Consider the following 12,488-nt stretch of genomic DNA (forward strand, 5'->3'; position numbering starts at 1 on the left):
TTTGGATATCTGCCGATACCGATACTACTCCGATCCAATACCAAAACCTCATATATGCATGAATTTCAACTTGAGGTAGGCCCAAGATGACTATTTGATCAGAAAAGGAAGTCAGAAGAACAGGAAACCAATTCATAAGTGAAAATATCAAGTAAAAAAAGTAACAATCCCATCCTGAAAACTAATATGCAAGTGTTATGACTTCAAATTAACATTACACCTGGCTCAATATCAGTCCTTTGAAAATTCCGATACTTTGGGAAAATTCCGATCCGATCCGATCTCTGAAAATATGTTGATATCTGAACCCGATACCGATACACCGATACCGATATCCCATCCCTAGCTCCGAGCACTAATTAAACACTCCAGCATAATTAAGGCTTTCTGTGTCACAAAGAGAAAGACACTCGGTCACCATCCGGAATGAAAGCAACTGTTTCACAGCATGCCAATAGCCTTCGGCTCTGAGCGAGCGAATGGCTGGGCAGCACTGTTAGCAGTACACCAGTACACACTGGTGATGTACTAGTGTCAGAGTTTCAAAGCGAGAACCCAAATGCAGCACACAAACGACGGTATGGGAAAGGTTGGGGTTTTATTTAACTAAAAAGCACTACAAAAGGACCAAATGTAACGAAGATTAATTCCAAAACAAAAACCCACGAGGGGGAAAACATTAATCTAGAAGACAGAAAACTTAAACTTAGAAACAAGACACTTACTAAACTTCTCAGGGTTTTCGGACGAACAAGGTGTGGTAAGACAGTGAAACATGACCACAAAACAACAACACAAAGTCCAGATCGTGACAACTAGTCGCTTGGCTTGGCCCTCTTCTGGGTCCACTGCTGTGTGTTTCTCTCTTTCTATGCCCCATACTATCACTATCCTTCATACCACCCATATCCTTCATACCACCCATCATTGGCTACATTTTCTGTATGAATGTACAAGGAAATTAACTGAATTTCCTGTGTTATTTGAATGCTGTTTGTCTGTCTGTCTGTCTGTCTGTCAGTCTATCTGTCTCTCTCTACATTTATCTTTTCATTCTCTTTCTCTTTCTCTCTCTCTCTCTCTCTCTCTCTCTCTCTCTCTCTCTCTCTCTCTCTCTCTCTCTCTCTCTCTCTCTCCCTCTCCTTGTCTGTGTGTGCAAATGTGAAAATGTCTCACATCATCATGGTTGGGTGCTCAGAAAAAAAGGAGAAACGGAAGCGCTGCAAGGATCCAAACTTTCCAACACGGGTGCTCTAACAGTCAGAGGGTAGTAGACAACAAAAAATAAAGAGGTGGAAACTGTGGCACTCCGGTTGCAATATATTTTTAAAAACTTTTTCTTCAAAGCAAATGGACTGCCCGACGCATTTCGACCAACACAGTCTTTGTCAGGGTCGTGTGTGGGTAGGGCTGCACGATTATGGCAAAAATCATAATCACGATTATTTTGGTCAAAATCATAATCACGATTATTAATCACGATTATTGATTTTTACAGATTTTTTTGAAAATTATAACAAGATGAAATATAACCAAGAATGAATTACATACGGGATGAGCAAAATAAAATGAATTGTAATAATTATGTAAAGGCAATAGCATGAAACTTAAGTGGACAGATTTCTGGCCAGAAACACCAGCCTGTCAGTATGTTCTGGCTTCAAGGACGCTCTCAAAAGTAGGTCACTATTGCCACGATTAAATCACGATTAAAATCACGAGTTCGATTTCACTATTTTATCACGATTTTGATTATTTTTCGATTAATTGTGCAGCCCTAGTGTTTTTCTCCCCAAGCTGCACCCAGCTAATCTACACCCAACAGGTCAGGCAGCCCACCACTAACCCTATAGCTCTGATCTGACGGCTTAGCTCTGCGGCCTGATGTGATTATGGGGCCATGATGATGAGATGGCCGGGCTCTTTACGGCGCCGCTGTCCTCCGCCAGGTGAGCTCAGCTGACACATGGCCGTGTGGTCCGGGTTTATGGGGCCCCGCAGCGCAGCGCAGCGCAGGTCTCTCCACTCATACTGGCCTGTGATTGACTGCAGTTAATGAAAGTGTTTATGGCTACCTTGCCATCACAAAAGAGAGAGAGAGAGAGAGAGAGAGAGAGAGAGAGAGAGAGAGAGAGAGAGAGAGAGAGAGAGAGAGAGGGAGAGAGAGGGAGAAAGAGAGAGAGAGAGAAAGAGAATGAAAAGATAAATGTAGAGAGAGAGAGAGAGAGTAAAAGAGCATTTTTCAGAACATCAATAGCTCACTTATGTATCAATATGTTGTAGGTGTTGGGATGATAATAACACTGAATGTTGACGTGCTTCACAACTCCACAACGCGGTAATAATATTACACGTCACCACATTACGACACTAAGAGCACGCCCATTAGTCAGCTGTGCATAATGAATGGCTTGTGTGTAAAGTAGTGAAGAAAACCGCACACCGATGAGCTCCCATTCAAGCCATTTTATTTTGTGACGTTTCGGGCCACCCTGACCCTTCCTAAGAATGAGGAAGGGCCAGGGTGGCCCGAGACCAAAGAAGGTGGATCTAACAAGAAGCGTCATTTTGTTTCTTTTCCGGTATCCACTTTATGTCGGGTGAACGCCCCTTTAGGAGACCTTCGGTTTGGAGACCTTCGGAGTCCTGAGGTTGAGAATCAATGAAGTCCCCTTAGCGCTGTAGATGGCGGTAGCGCACGTCTTGCGCAAACACCTCAACAAGAGAAGAAGAAGTAGGGGACAACGCCCCCTTAGGAGACCCAACTTGAGCACACGCTTTTGCATTGAGTGGGCGTGTTTTGCGTTATATTGGTTTAATTCAGTATTTTTGCCGAGACGTCACAAAATAAAATGGCTTAAATGGAAGCTCATCAGTGTGCGGTTTTCTTCACTACCTATGGATTAAGTTTTTTGAACCTGCACCCGAAACCAGTCTCTGGATGTGCATGAGATTCGATTGGGATAGGTTACTTGTGTGGAAAGTAGGGCAATACCTAAAGTAAATCTGAGCCTTGGCTAAGTGATGCCGCCTGCAACTGACCTGGCCTGTGATTTCCTTCAGACGGTCGCGGATCAATCGGGTCTTAGTGCCTCTGAGAGAATGCGGTGAGCAACAAGCCCTCACTGATTGATGGAGCTGGGGAGTGCAGAGTGCCCGCACAGGTATTTAATTTCACTGGCTGCTCACTGTATCCAGAGCAGAAAGCTAATCGATCCCTGCGTCCATATTAAAACCACTTGATAGACGAGCCAGAAACTGGCTTACAAACTCAGATGGAATATAATTAGTCAATCGAGTACTTTGGTTTTCTAATTAGATACATAGTGCTAAAGCTCAAGAATAAATGTCATGCACTGTTGTCAGTGGTTATTATGTTGATGATTACACCATTGGTTTATGCATATGGGAAATAAATTGTGGTGCGCAAATTACGGAAAAAAAGGCCCGTCCGTCAACATGGGTGTCATTATATTATACTAAAACAAACTGATTGTCAATTTCACCATCATCATCATCAGCACTTACACTATCCTCCTCCTCCTAATCACTATTGCCTTCCTCTCTGTCTCCTCCACTGCTGATGTTATGTCCCGTCTGTTTTTTTTTCTTGCTCACTCGCCTCTCTCTCTCTCTCTCTTTCTCTCTCTGAGAGAGAGAGAGAGAGAGAGAGAGAGAGAGAAATAAAGATGCTATTCTGTATACAGTATGCCATTCACATTTTTTTTTTTCTTGGTTCACCTTTCTCTTTGTGATAAAGAAGAGAGGTGGAAATTAACGTAGACAGAGAGAGAGAGAGAGAGAGAGAGAGAGAGAGAGAGAGAGAGAGAGAGAGAGAGAGAGAGAGAGAGAGGGGGAGAGAGAGAGGGGTGGGGGGTAGAGAGAGAGAGAGGGGGGGGGTTAGAGAGAGAGAGAGAGAGAGAGAGAGGGGGGGGTAGAGAGAGAGAGAGAGAGAGAGAGAGAGAGAGAGAGAGAGAGAGAGAGAGAGAGAGATGATGATGCTCTTTATATTACGGTGGCTCATCTGTCTGCTGATCCACTTAAGGGCAGCATAGAAGGGCATTACTCTGCCACTCTCTGCCACCTGCTAAAGATAAATGATTAATTTAGGCACGAACCCACAGCCATCATTTGACGCTTTGATATGACCATCACCTCTCTGTTGCTCAAGGCCATTGCGTGTGTGTGTGTGTGTGTGTGCGTGTGTGTGTGTGTGTGAGAGAACCCATGTGCATATGTGGTAAGGTGAGAAGAGTTAAGTCTCTCTCTCTCTCTCACACACACACACACACACACACACTGCATGCACGCATGCGCATACACACACACACACACACCACATACACCACACACACACACACACACACACACACACACACACACACACACACACACACACACACACACACACACACACACACACACACACACACACACACACACACACACACACACACACACACACAATCTATCCTACTTGCCACATCAAGACCTTTGACAGAATAACAAGTGTGTTCTCCATCCATGCTTCTGCTCTACCCTCTCCTGCATCTTCTACATCTTCTAACCCAGTGTTTCCCAACCAGGGGGACGTGTACCACTAGGGGTACGCGAGCACACTGCAGGGGGCACTTGGAAAATTGTCATTTTAACAAATACATGGCGCTTAGTTATATTAGCATGGAGAAAGCGATATAAAACTTGACTTTGAGGGTACTCATGGCACAACGAAAAGACTTAGGGGTACACAAGACAAAAAAGGTTGGGAAACACTGTTCTAACCCCACCCACTCCACATAGGCTACTACAAACAGACGTGTAGTCAATCCTTTACCAACACCATCAGTGCTGCTACATTGACCCATATTAGTGATACATGCAACATAGCCTACAGGCATGAAACGAGTAGTTCCATTGGTGAAAGTAAATAAGTTGTGCAGTACCCAATTTCTTGTCAAATGTATCCCATTACACCTCATATCCAGGTAAAAACAATGTAGCCTACCCACACCTGTGATTTCAAAGAAGGACCCCGGAGCTCAGTCTTAGAAAAGGTGTGGCCTAATTGAGCAGGTACCATTCAGATACCCCTTTCACTCAAGATTCAAGATTCAAGATTCAAGATTCTTTTAATAGTCCCGAAGGAAATTTGTCTTGGACATACATAGCTGCCACATACACACAACACCGATACACATGACGCCAAAAAACAAAACAAAAACAACAATAAACACACACATACATAGAGACACTCAAGTGCATATCCACCACAGCCCACCACCCACATACATGGCATTACAGGATGGTAGTTGTTAATGACCTGCGTTCAGTAAGTTAACAGAAACAGGGACAAAAGTCACTATTTGCTTCTTTGACTGTTTGCAACTATTTGAAAAGGATGCGAGCAGTCACTGTGCTAGATACTGGAGGAACTGACAGAGAGAAAACTACACCAATGCCTCATGCCCTGTCTGTGTTATGGGACTATTCAGACAGACTGTTATTCTAAACTATAGAACAGTAGGATATGGCAAAGTTTTACCAGCCAGGGCAGGTGTGTTTCGTTGGAACATCACCAAGGGTTATACACGTACAGCAACATACCCATCAACAGCTGTGATTTCACACCCAGGTAACACAAGACAGTGGGAAAGAGGCAGGAAAAAGAGGGGAGAAAGAAAGAATGGTGGTAGTCAGAGTTTCAGAAAGACAGAGGTACCAGATTTGTTATTTAAAAAGTCTGCATGTTTACAGCTGGCCTGTTTTTTGCTGTCTTTCTGAATAAAAGTGGGTCAGGTCTAATGAGTGAGCTGAGCGGTTACTTAAAGGAGAGTGGAAGCTATCAGGACAGCCAAAGAACACACAAATCAATCTCTTTGTACTGTGGCTGTCCCATACCGGCTCCTAAATAGACTGTTCACAATGCAATCACGTTTCGTTATTCGGTTCATGCTATTACACTGTACTGGAGGTGCAAATCCGTGCACACTCTCAGCACACTCCCCTTGCCATTGTCGACTGCACATACAGTATATCTCTAGAAAAGGGGCTTTGAACGCGGGCTTATCGAGGTATTGATAATTCATGACACTCCCCTCCCTCCACTACCCCTTTCATGCTTCATGAAAACAGAGAGATCAAGGTATATAGCCTTCTGTCATGGAGAATGCAAAGCACTGCTCTTCCACTGTGCAAAAACACACCCAGCCTTCAAGCCCTTTTCCTTCAGCACACAAACATCGATGCGCATGCACACCAGCGTATGTACACACACACACACACACACACACACGCACGCACGCACGCACGCACGCGCGCGTCCACATACACATACACATAGATATGTTCACATACATGGTACGGCTGTTCTTTACACCAGTGGTAGCCCTCAAAACAACTAACTGTCAATGGGACAAAGGGCTGAAGACAACCAGGGTGATCACAACTGCAGAATTCCTTGTAATGACAGAGTTATTAATAATAGAATCACCAGGCAGATGGACGGACAGCCAGAGAAAGTGAAAGAGAAAGACAAAGGCAAACGGATAGATTGAGGTCTGGATGGGGAAAGAGAGAGGAAATCCCTTGGTCCCAGTCACAGACCCATTAAGACAGGTGTGAAAGGACAGAACCAATGAATGAAAAATGAACCATTCCTAAAGTCTGTCCAGTTTTCCCCATGCCGCTACCAGCCCGTACCCTGTCCCAGTCAACAGTGTGCTATTTTAACAGCATGTCATCAACTATTCAACGTGCAGCCCTATCAGATGCGGGCATATAAACAAAGGACATGAAAATGCGCCCTCGAGTTCTTCTCTGTGTCAAATAAATGTGATTACATGAGGTGTTTCCTTTTTTACGAAGAAAAAAAAACCCATGTGTCTTTGATAACGATGCTCCAGCACTGCGAACATCAGTGATGCGAGTGCATTTGGGTGTACCTCTTTGGTGTACCTTATCGAACGACAGTAAAACGGTGACTATAAAACGGTCAGATTTTCTTTCACGGTACCTTTCTGGCTCTGTCCTTCATCCATGTTCTCCTCCATTGTGATTAGGTTTGCGTCCGAAGCCGCTGTCCTCTATATTCTGCTCAACAAAGCCTTCGATAAGACGGTTACACCTCCGTGTGTCAGAGAGGGTGTGTGTGTGTGTGTGTGTGCCAGTGACTGGGTGTGTATGTGCGGTTGAGTGTGCGCGCGCTGATTTCTTTTTTCCTGAAAGCTGGTGTGCGGACTGGAGGACTAGTTACTTGCGGGGAGTTCTCGCTCTGTTTTGCCTGCTATCTCTCTATCTCTGCGTCTCTGTCGCTCAGCTCGTCTGTCGCGGACAGACTCTCTCTCTCTCTCTCTCTCTCTCTCTCTCTCTCTCTCTCTCTCTCTCTCTCTCTCTCTCTCTCTCTCTCTGACCTGTCAACCTAGGATTTGCGCGCGTCCACTGATCTCTCTGAAACCGCTTGTCCGTGAAGATTAGCGAGCTCCTCTCGATTGTTGTCCATTGGCGGAGAAAGCGCAACCGACAACAATGCAGAGGCGCGTGTGAGTAATCACACACACACACACACACACACACACACACACACACACACACACACACACACACACACACGCACGCACGCACGCACGCACGCACGCACCCCCCCCACCACACACACACACACACATACGGCACGGGTAAGGTCCCCGCCTTCCCTGGTCCCTGTGCCCCTGGGGAGTCAAGGCAATTAGTGCTCTGTTCACAATAATGCAATGGGCCTTACTTTTATTGCATCACAACTGACTGCCAGAAATATCAGTCTGCATCTGCAAACACTGGTGCAGGGCAGTGTACATTTTCTTCTGGCAGGGTAGAGGACTGCCTCTCTTCTTCCCAATGACCAAGATTCTCAAACACCTGGAATAATTTGTTATAGGCAAGATACAGTATTAGCCAATGATAATGTGAATTAGCCAAAAAAAACAAAAAAACATTAAATTGTAGACATCCATGCTGCAGTGGCGCAGAGTGTCTGGGTGCATCCCAATATGCCACCTTGCCTCCTCCACTTGTGCTTGTCTCCTCGTCCCGCCTCCTGGCCCCTCCTCCGTGGAGAAAACGATAAAGTTTCCCAGCTGTCAGCCTCGCCACAACAACTTTTGAGGGACTGTTTTTCATTCACCATCCCAATTGCAAATGAGAAAAAGACTTTACAATTGAGCTTTTGCAAGATATTGAAATATAATGCTGTTGTGAGTGATGTAATCATGACGAGAAGCAAGTGGAGGAGGCAAGTGGAGGAGGCAAGGTCACATATTGGGATGCACCCTCTGTGTCAGAAAATGAATGTCCACAACCAGACCAAAATACAGTACAGAGAGAGGGAGAGGAGAGATGTGAGGAGGGCTTTTAGTGTTGCTCTGCTTGACTCAGGGCAGGACAGGTGTTGTGACACAGAGTGGGGTTTCCGTTGAGTGGTGCAGACACTCTCTACTGAGAGGGAGCCTGCTGCACTCCGAACAGATGGAGGGGATGGACCACTGGACCCCTCACAACAGCACCCAGCACCCCCAACTCCCCCCACCCCTTCTGTCTCTCTCTGTCTCTTTCTCTCTCTATCTCTCTCTCGCTCTCTCAGGCACGTGCACGCACGCACACATGCACGCACGCACGCACGCACGCACAGATACGATTAAAAAACATCATACTTCATTTATGTAGGCTATATGAAGAGTTCAGATGCAAAACCCCCTAAGTGCCCTTTCAGAAAATAATCTTAATTCATTAATACAAAGCTATCAAAATTGCATATATTTGTTTTATTATTTATGTAATATAACTATTTATATGTATTATCAAGTACATGAATGTAAACCAAACCAACAACGGGGTTCTCTAAAAATATAGAAGTACAGGTCTTCAGAAATGGAGTTAGGGGGTTTTGCATCTGAACTCTTCATATACTACCCTATTGCATACTATTGCAGCTGCTTAGGAAAGCAGAGTCAAGATGTTTTCCCCTATACAATCTAATTATGACATGAAATTGAGGTCTGCACTGTGATGGGTTGTTTTTTTTTGTAAATTGAGGGACTTCTACAATGCACAATAATTAACTTTTTGTGTGTATGTATGCAACATGATGCCCTACAAGGACCTTGTGTGTGTGTGTGTGTGTGTGTGTGTGTGTGTGTGTGTGTGTGTGTGTGTGTGTGTGTGTGTGTGTGTGTGTGTGTGTGTGTGTGTGTGTGTGTGACAATGTGTGTGTGTGACAATATGTGTGTGTTGGGGGGTGAGAGAGAGAGAGGATGTGTGTATGAGAGAGAGAGAGAGAGAGAGAGAGAGAGCGTGTGTGGCGATATACTTTTACTGTATTGTGCATTTATGTGTATGTGGATTTGTGTATTTATGTATGCTGACAGACACCTTAATTTCCTTCGGGATTAATAAAAGTACTCAACTCTACTCTTCTCTACTCTACAACTACTGAACAGTAATTTCAAACAGATCATGTGGTTATATGGTCATAGAAGGGCATGGCTATTCCTGTGTGTGTGTGTGTGTGTGTGTGTGTGTGTGTGTGTGTGTGTGTGTGTGTGTGTGTGTGTGTGTGTGTGTGTGTGTGTGTGTGTGTGTGTGTGTGTGTGTGTGTGTGCGTGCGTGTGTGCGTGGGTGGGTGTGGGTGTCTGTGCGTATGTGTGGGTGTGTGTGTGTGTGCGTGCGTGGGTGTGTGTGTGTGTGTGTGTGTGTGTGTGTGTGTGTGTGTGTGTGTGTGTGTGTGCGTGGGTGGGTGTGGGTGTCTGTGCGTGTGTGCAGGTGTGCAGCTGTGTGTGGGCCCAAGTGTGTGTGTGTGTGTGTGTGTGTGTGTGTGTGTGTGTGTGTGTGGACGCAATTGTGTATTGTGTGTGTGTGTGGGCCCAAGTGTGTGTGTGTGTGTGTGTGTGTGTTTGTGTGTGTGTGTGTGTGTGTGTGTGTGTGTGTGTGTGTGTGTGTGTGTGTGTGTGTGTGTGTGTCTGTGTGTGTGTGTGTGTGTGTGTGTGTGTGTGTGTGTGTGTTTGTTTGTGTGTGTGTGTGTGGCCATAATCTATTGTCTGGTTCAGGTCAATAACAAAATACTTGTATTTTTTAAGCAAACATAGCACTCTTGACGCCTTTCAAAATACACCTAGGTTCAAAAATATACAGTTCAGACCTACTATTTGAACGGTAACAGAGATTTGAACACAATTTCATGGTTCTAAATCATGCATTAAGTGAGTGAGCAACAACCATTGTAATAATTATATATACTTGTGAGTGACTGCACTGATGTGCACTTACGCCTCATGGAACTTAATGATTATAGCTCCTCGTAAGGAGGAAAAGCTGTTGGAGCAATGAGGCAAAAACAGACTTGTTTTAAATGTCGAAGTCTACACACATGGTGGTTTAAAAACGTACTGCCCATTTAAGATAATACAATTCTGCCTTTTTCTTGTTATAGAGGCCAAACTTGAGTTACAGAGTAGTGGATAACGTGCAATGACAACCGGCAACGACACCATTCAAGGTTTGACTGCTGGATAACACTTGCATGGCTGCACAGTCTATAAACAATCACTGCTCACCATCTAAGAATACTCGATAAAGTATCATTATAGAAGGACATACTATGAATAGATCTAAACGCACTCAAAATAATATTAGACAGCCTACCTTATAATATGAAACTCACCAAAATGACTTAGGAAAGTTTCCCTCCAATCAATAACTCATTTGGCGTTGGTCGCTAAAACACAAATCAGACATGATTTACGGAGGTGAAGTCCGTGTGTCACGCTGAAAGTCATTCATCTCGGGGCGGACACGGGGCCATGTTGCTTTAGATGCAGACAGTGGCTATTGATCCTCAACCAGGGACGGATCATGACTCCATGGGCCCCTGGGCCAGACAACAAGAAAGGGCCCCCTCCAGATGTTAGAGACCCTATATTGTTGGGCATTCAGGTGTTTTTCCCCTGAAAACATGTGAAAATAGAGTTGTTAAAAGTGTGATTTTACACAACATGAGAATGGAAATTTAGAGGATTGGGCTTCAGGGCCCTCTGGACTCTTGGGCCCCTGGGCCTGGGCCCGGTAGGCCCTTGCAGTAATCCATCCTTGCACCCTATCTGGCTCTCCCTCATGCAGCACGGAGAACCCAAATCTAATGGATCACGGCAAAATTATTAAATGGCGCTCTGTCCTTTTTCAACGCGTAATATAAGACCGGTCATGTAATCTATCTTCCAGGGTTTCGGTTACAGTCGGAAAATGATGTCTGGCTGTGCCTTTTCATTTGGTGAAATGCTAAACTGGCTGTTTCTAGTGATGGGGGAGTCCTTAGGGAGATGAATCAGCCCCAGCACCAGCCCTCATTCCCAGAGCCAATAGCAACAATACTGTATGTTGTCTAAACTACAAGGTGTAATGCACCGTGGTAGAGAGACCTGGTACATGAATGCCAGATGAGCAGAATGAGCTACCAATATGCAAAAACACACACACACACACACACACACACACACACACACACACACACACACACACACACACACACACACACACGCAGACACACAGACACAGACACAGACACACACACACACACACACACAGGCACACAGGAGAGCAGATACATGTACACGGACACACACACAGACATACACAAACACGGTCACAAATCTACACCCATGCACTGTGGAAATTACAAAGTAATGATTTTGCATTATTAACTGATGTCCTCATAGATCATTTATCCACTGACACGTGTCTCATGAGCACAGTACGCTGCAGACTGGATATGTGTGGACTTAATAATATAGTAATGCAATAGTAAGGCGCAGGGGTGATAGTGAAAAAAAATCCTGAGCCTGAACTTTTTCTCCTGCTCTAACGACGACGACAAGATACTGCATAGTGACGTAACGTAGGCCTATTTTGACACATTATTCAAACATTTAATAGCCTGTGTATGACCATTATTCAAGCCTGATAGTAGAAGAAAACCCTGAACCTGTAAACGCTTTCTGAGATAAGAATAACCTCATGGCTAATTACTATCAATGTTTTTATTCTTGCAAACTCTGTCAAGCCTGAAATCAGGCATGGAGCCTGAATACTATCAGCCCTGAAGGCGTCATTCGAAATTGGTTGATAGTCATCCTACAGTATAAGTATACTATTCTGCCTGTCTTATAGTATCATCGCTAAATAAAGTCATAACAATCAAGCAGATGGAATGCACATGAATGTTTTGTCTGGAATGTTTAATGATGTCATCATGGGCATTTAAAGGCATCCTTCGCACCAGACTCAAGGCCGCCAGTGACAGAGCCTTTCATGTAGCTGCCCCACTCCTCTGGAACAATCTACCTAGCCAACCACATTCAAAATGCCCCTTCGCTGGTCATCTTTAGACAACGCCTTAAAACCCATCTCTTTTTGGCCTCTAGTGTCCATAAGCACACACCTACTCTACATACTCATACACGTAC

General features: G+C 44.7%; 1 protein-coding gene across 3 annotated transcripts in view; it reads right to left on the reverse strand.

Moving 5' to 3' along the window:
- The window catches only part of gpm6ab (glycoprotein M6Ab), a 75,934-nt gene that overhangs the window by 45,830 nt on the left and 17,616 nt on the right, over positions 1–12,488 (reverse strand). For 2 of the 3 annotated variants that reach the window (XM_063193012.1, XM_063193014.1), the window contains exon 1: positions 7,013–7,353. The exons of the other annotated variant lie outside the window; for it this stretch is intronic. In XM_063193012.1, the coding sequence (XP_063049082.1) occupies positions 7,013–7,049 (37 nt within the window). In that variant the 5' untranslated portion in view covers positions 7,050–7,353. Of the gene's footprint in view, positions 1–7,012; positions 7,354–12,488 lie in introns of those variants that run through there. 3 annotated transcript variants of the gene reach the window in all.

Source organism: Engraulis encrasicolus, unplaced genomic scaffold (assembly GCF_034702125.1).
Source record: "Engraulis encrasicolus isolate BLACKSEA-1 unplaced genomic scaffold, IST_EnEncr_1.0 scaffold_27_np1212, whole genome shotgun sequence".
NCBI lineage: Eukaryota > Metazoa > Chordata > Actinopteri > Clupeiformes > Engraulidae > Engraulis > Engraulis encrasicolus.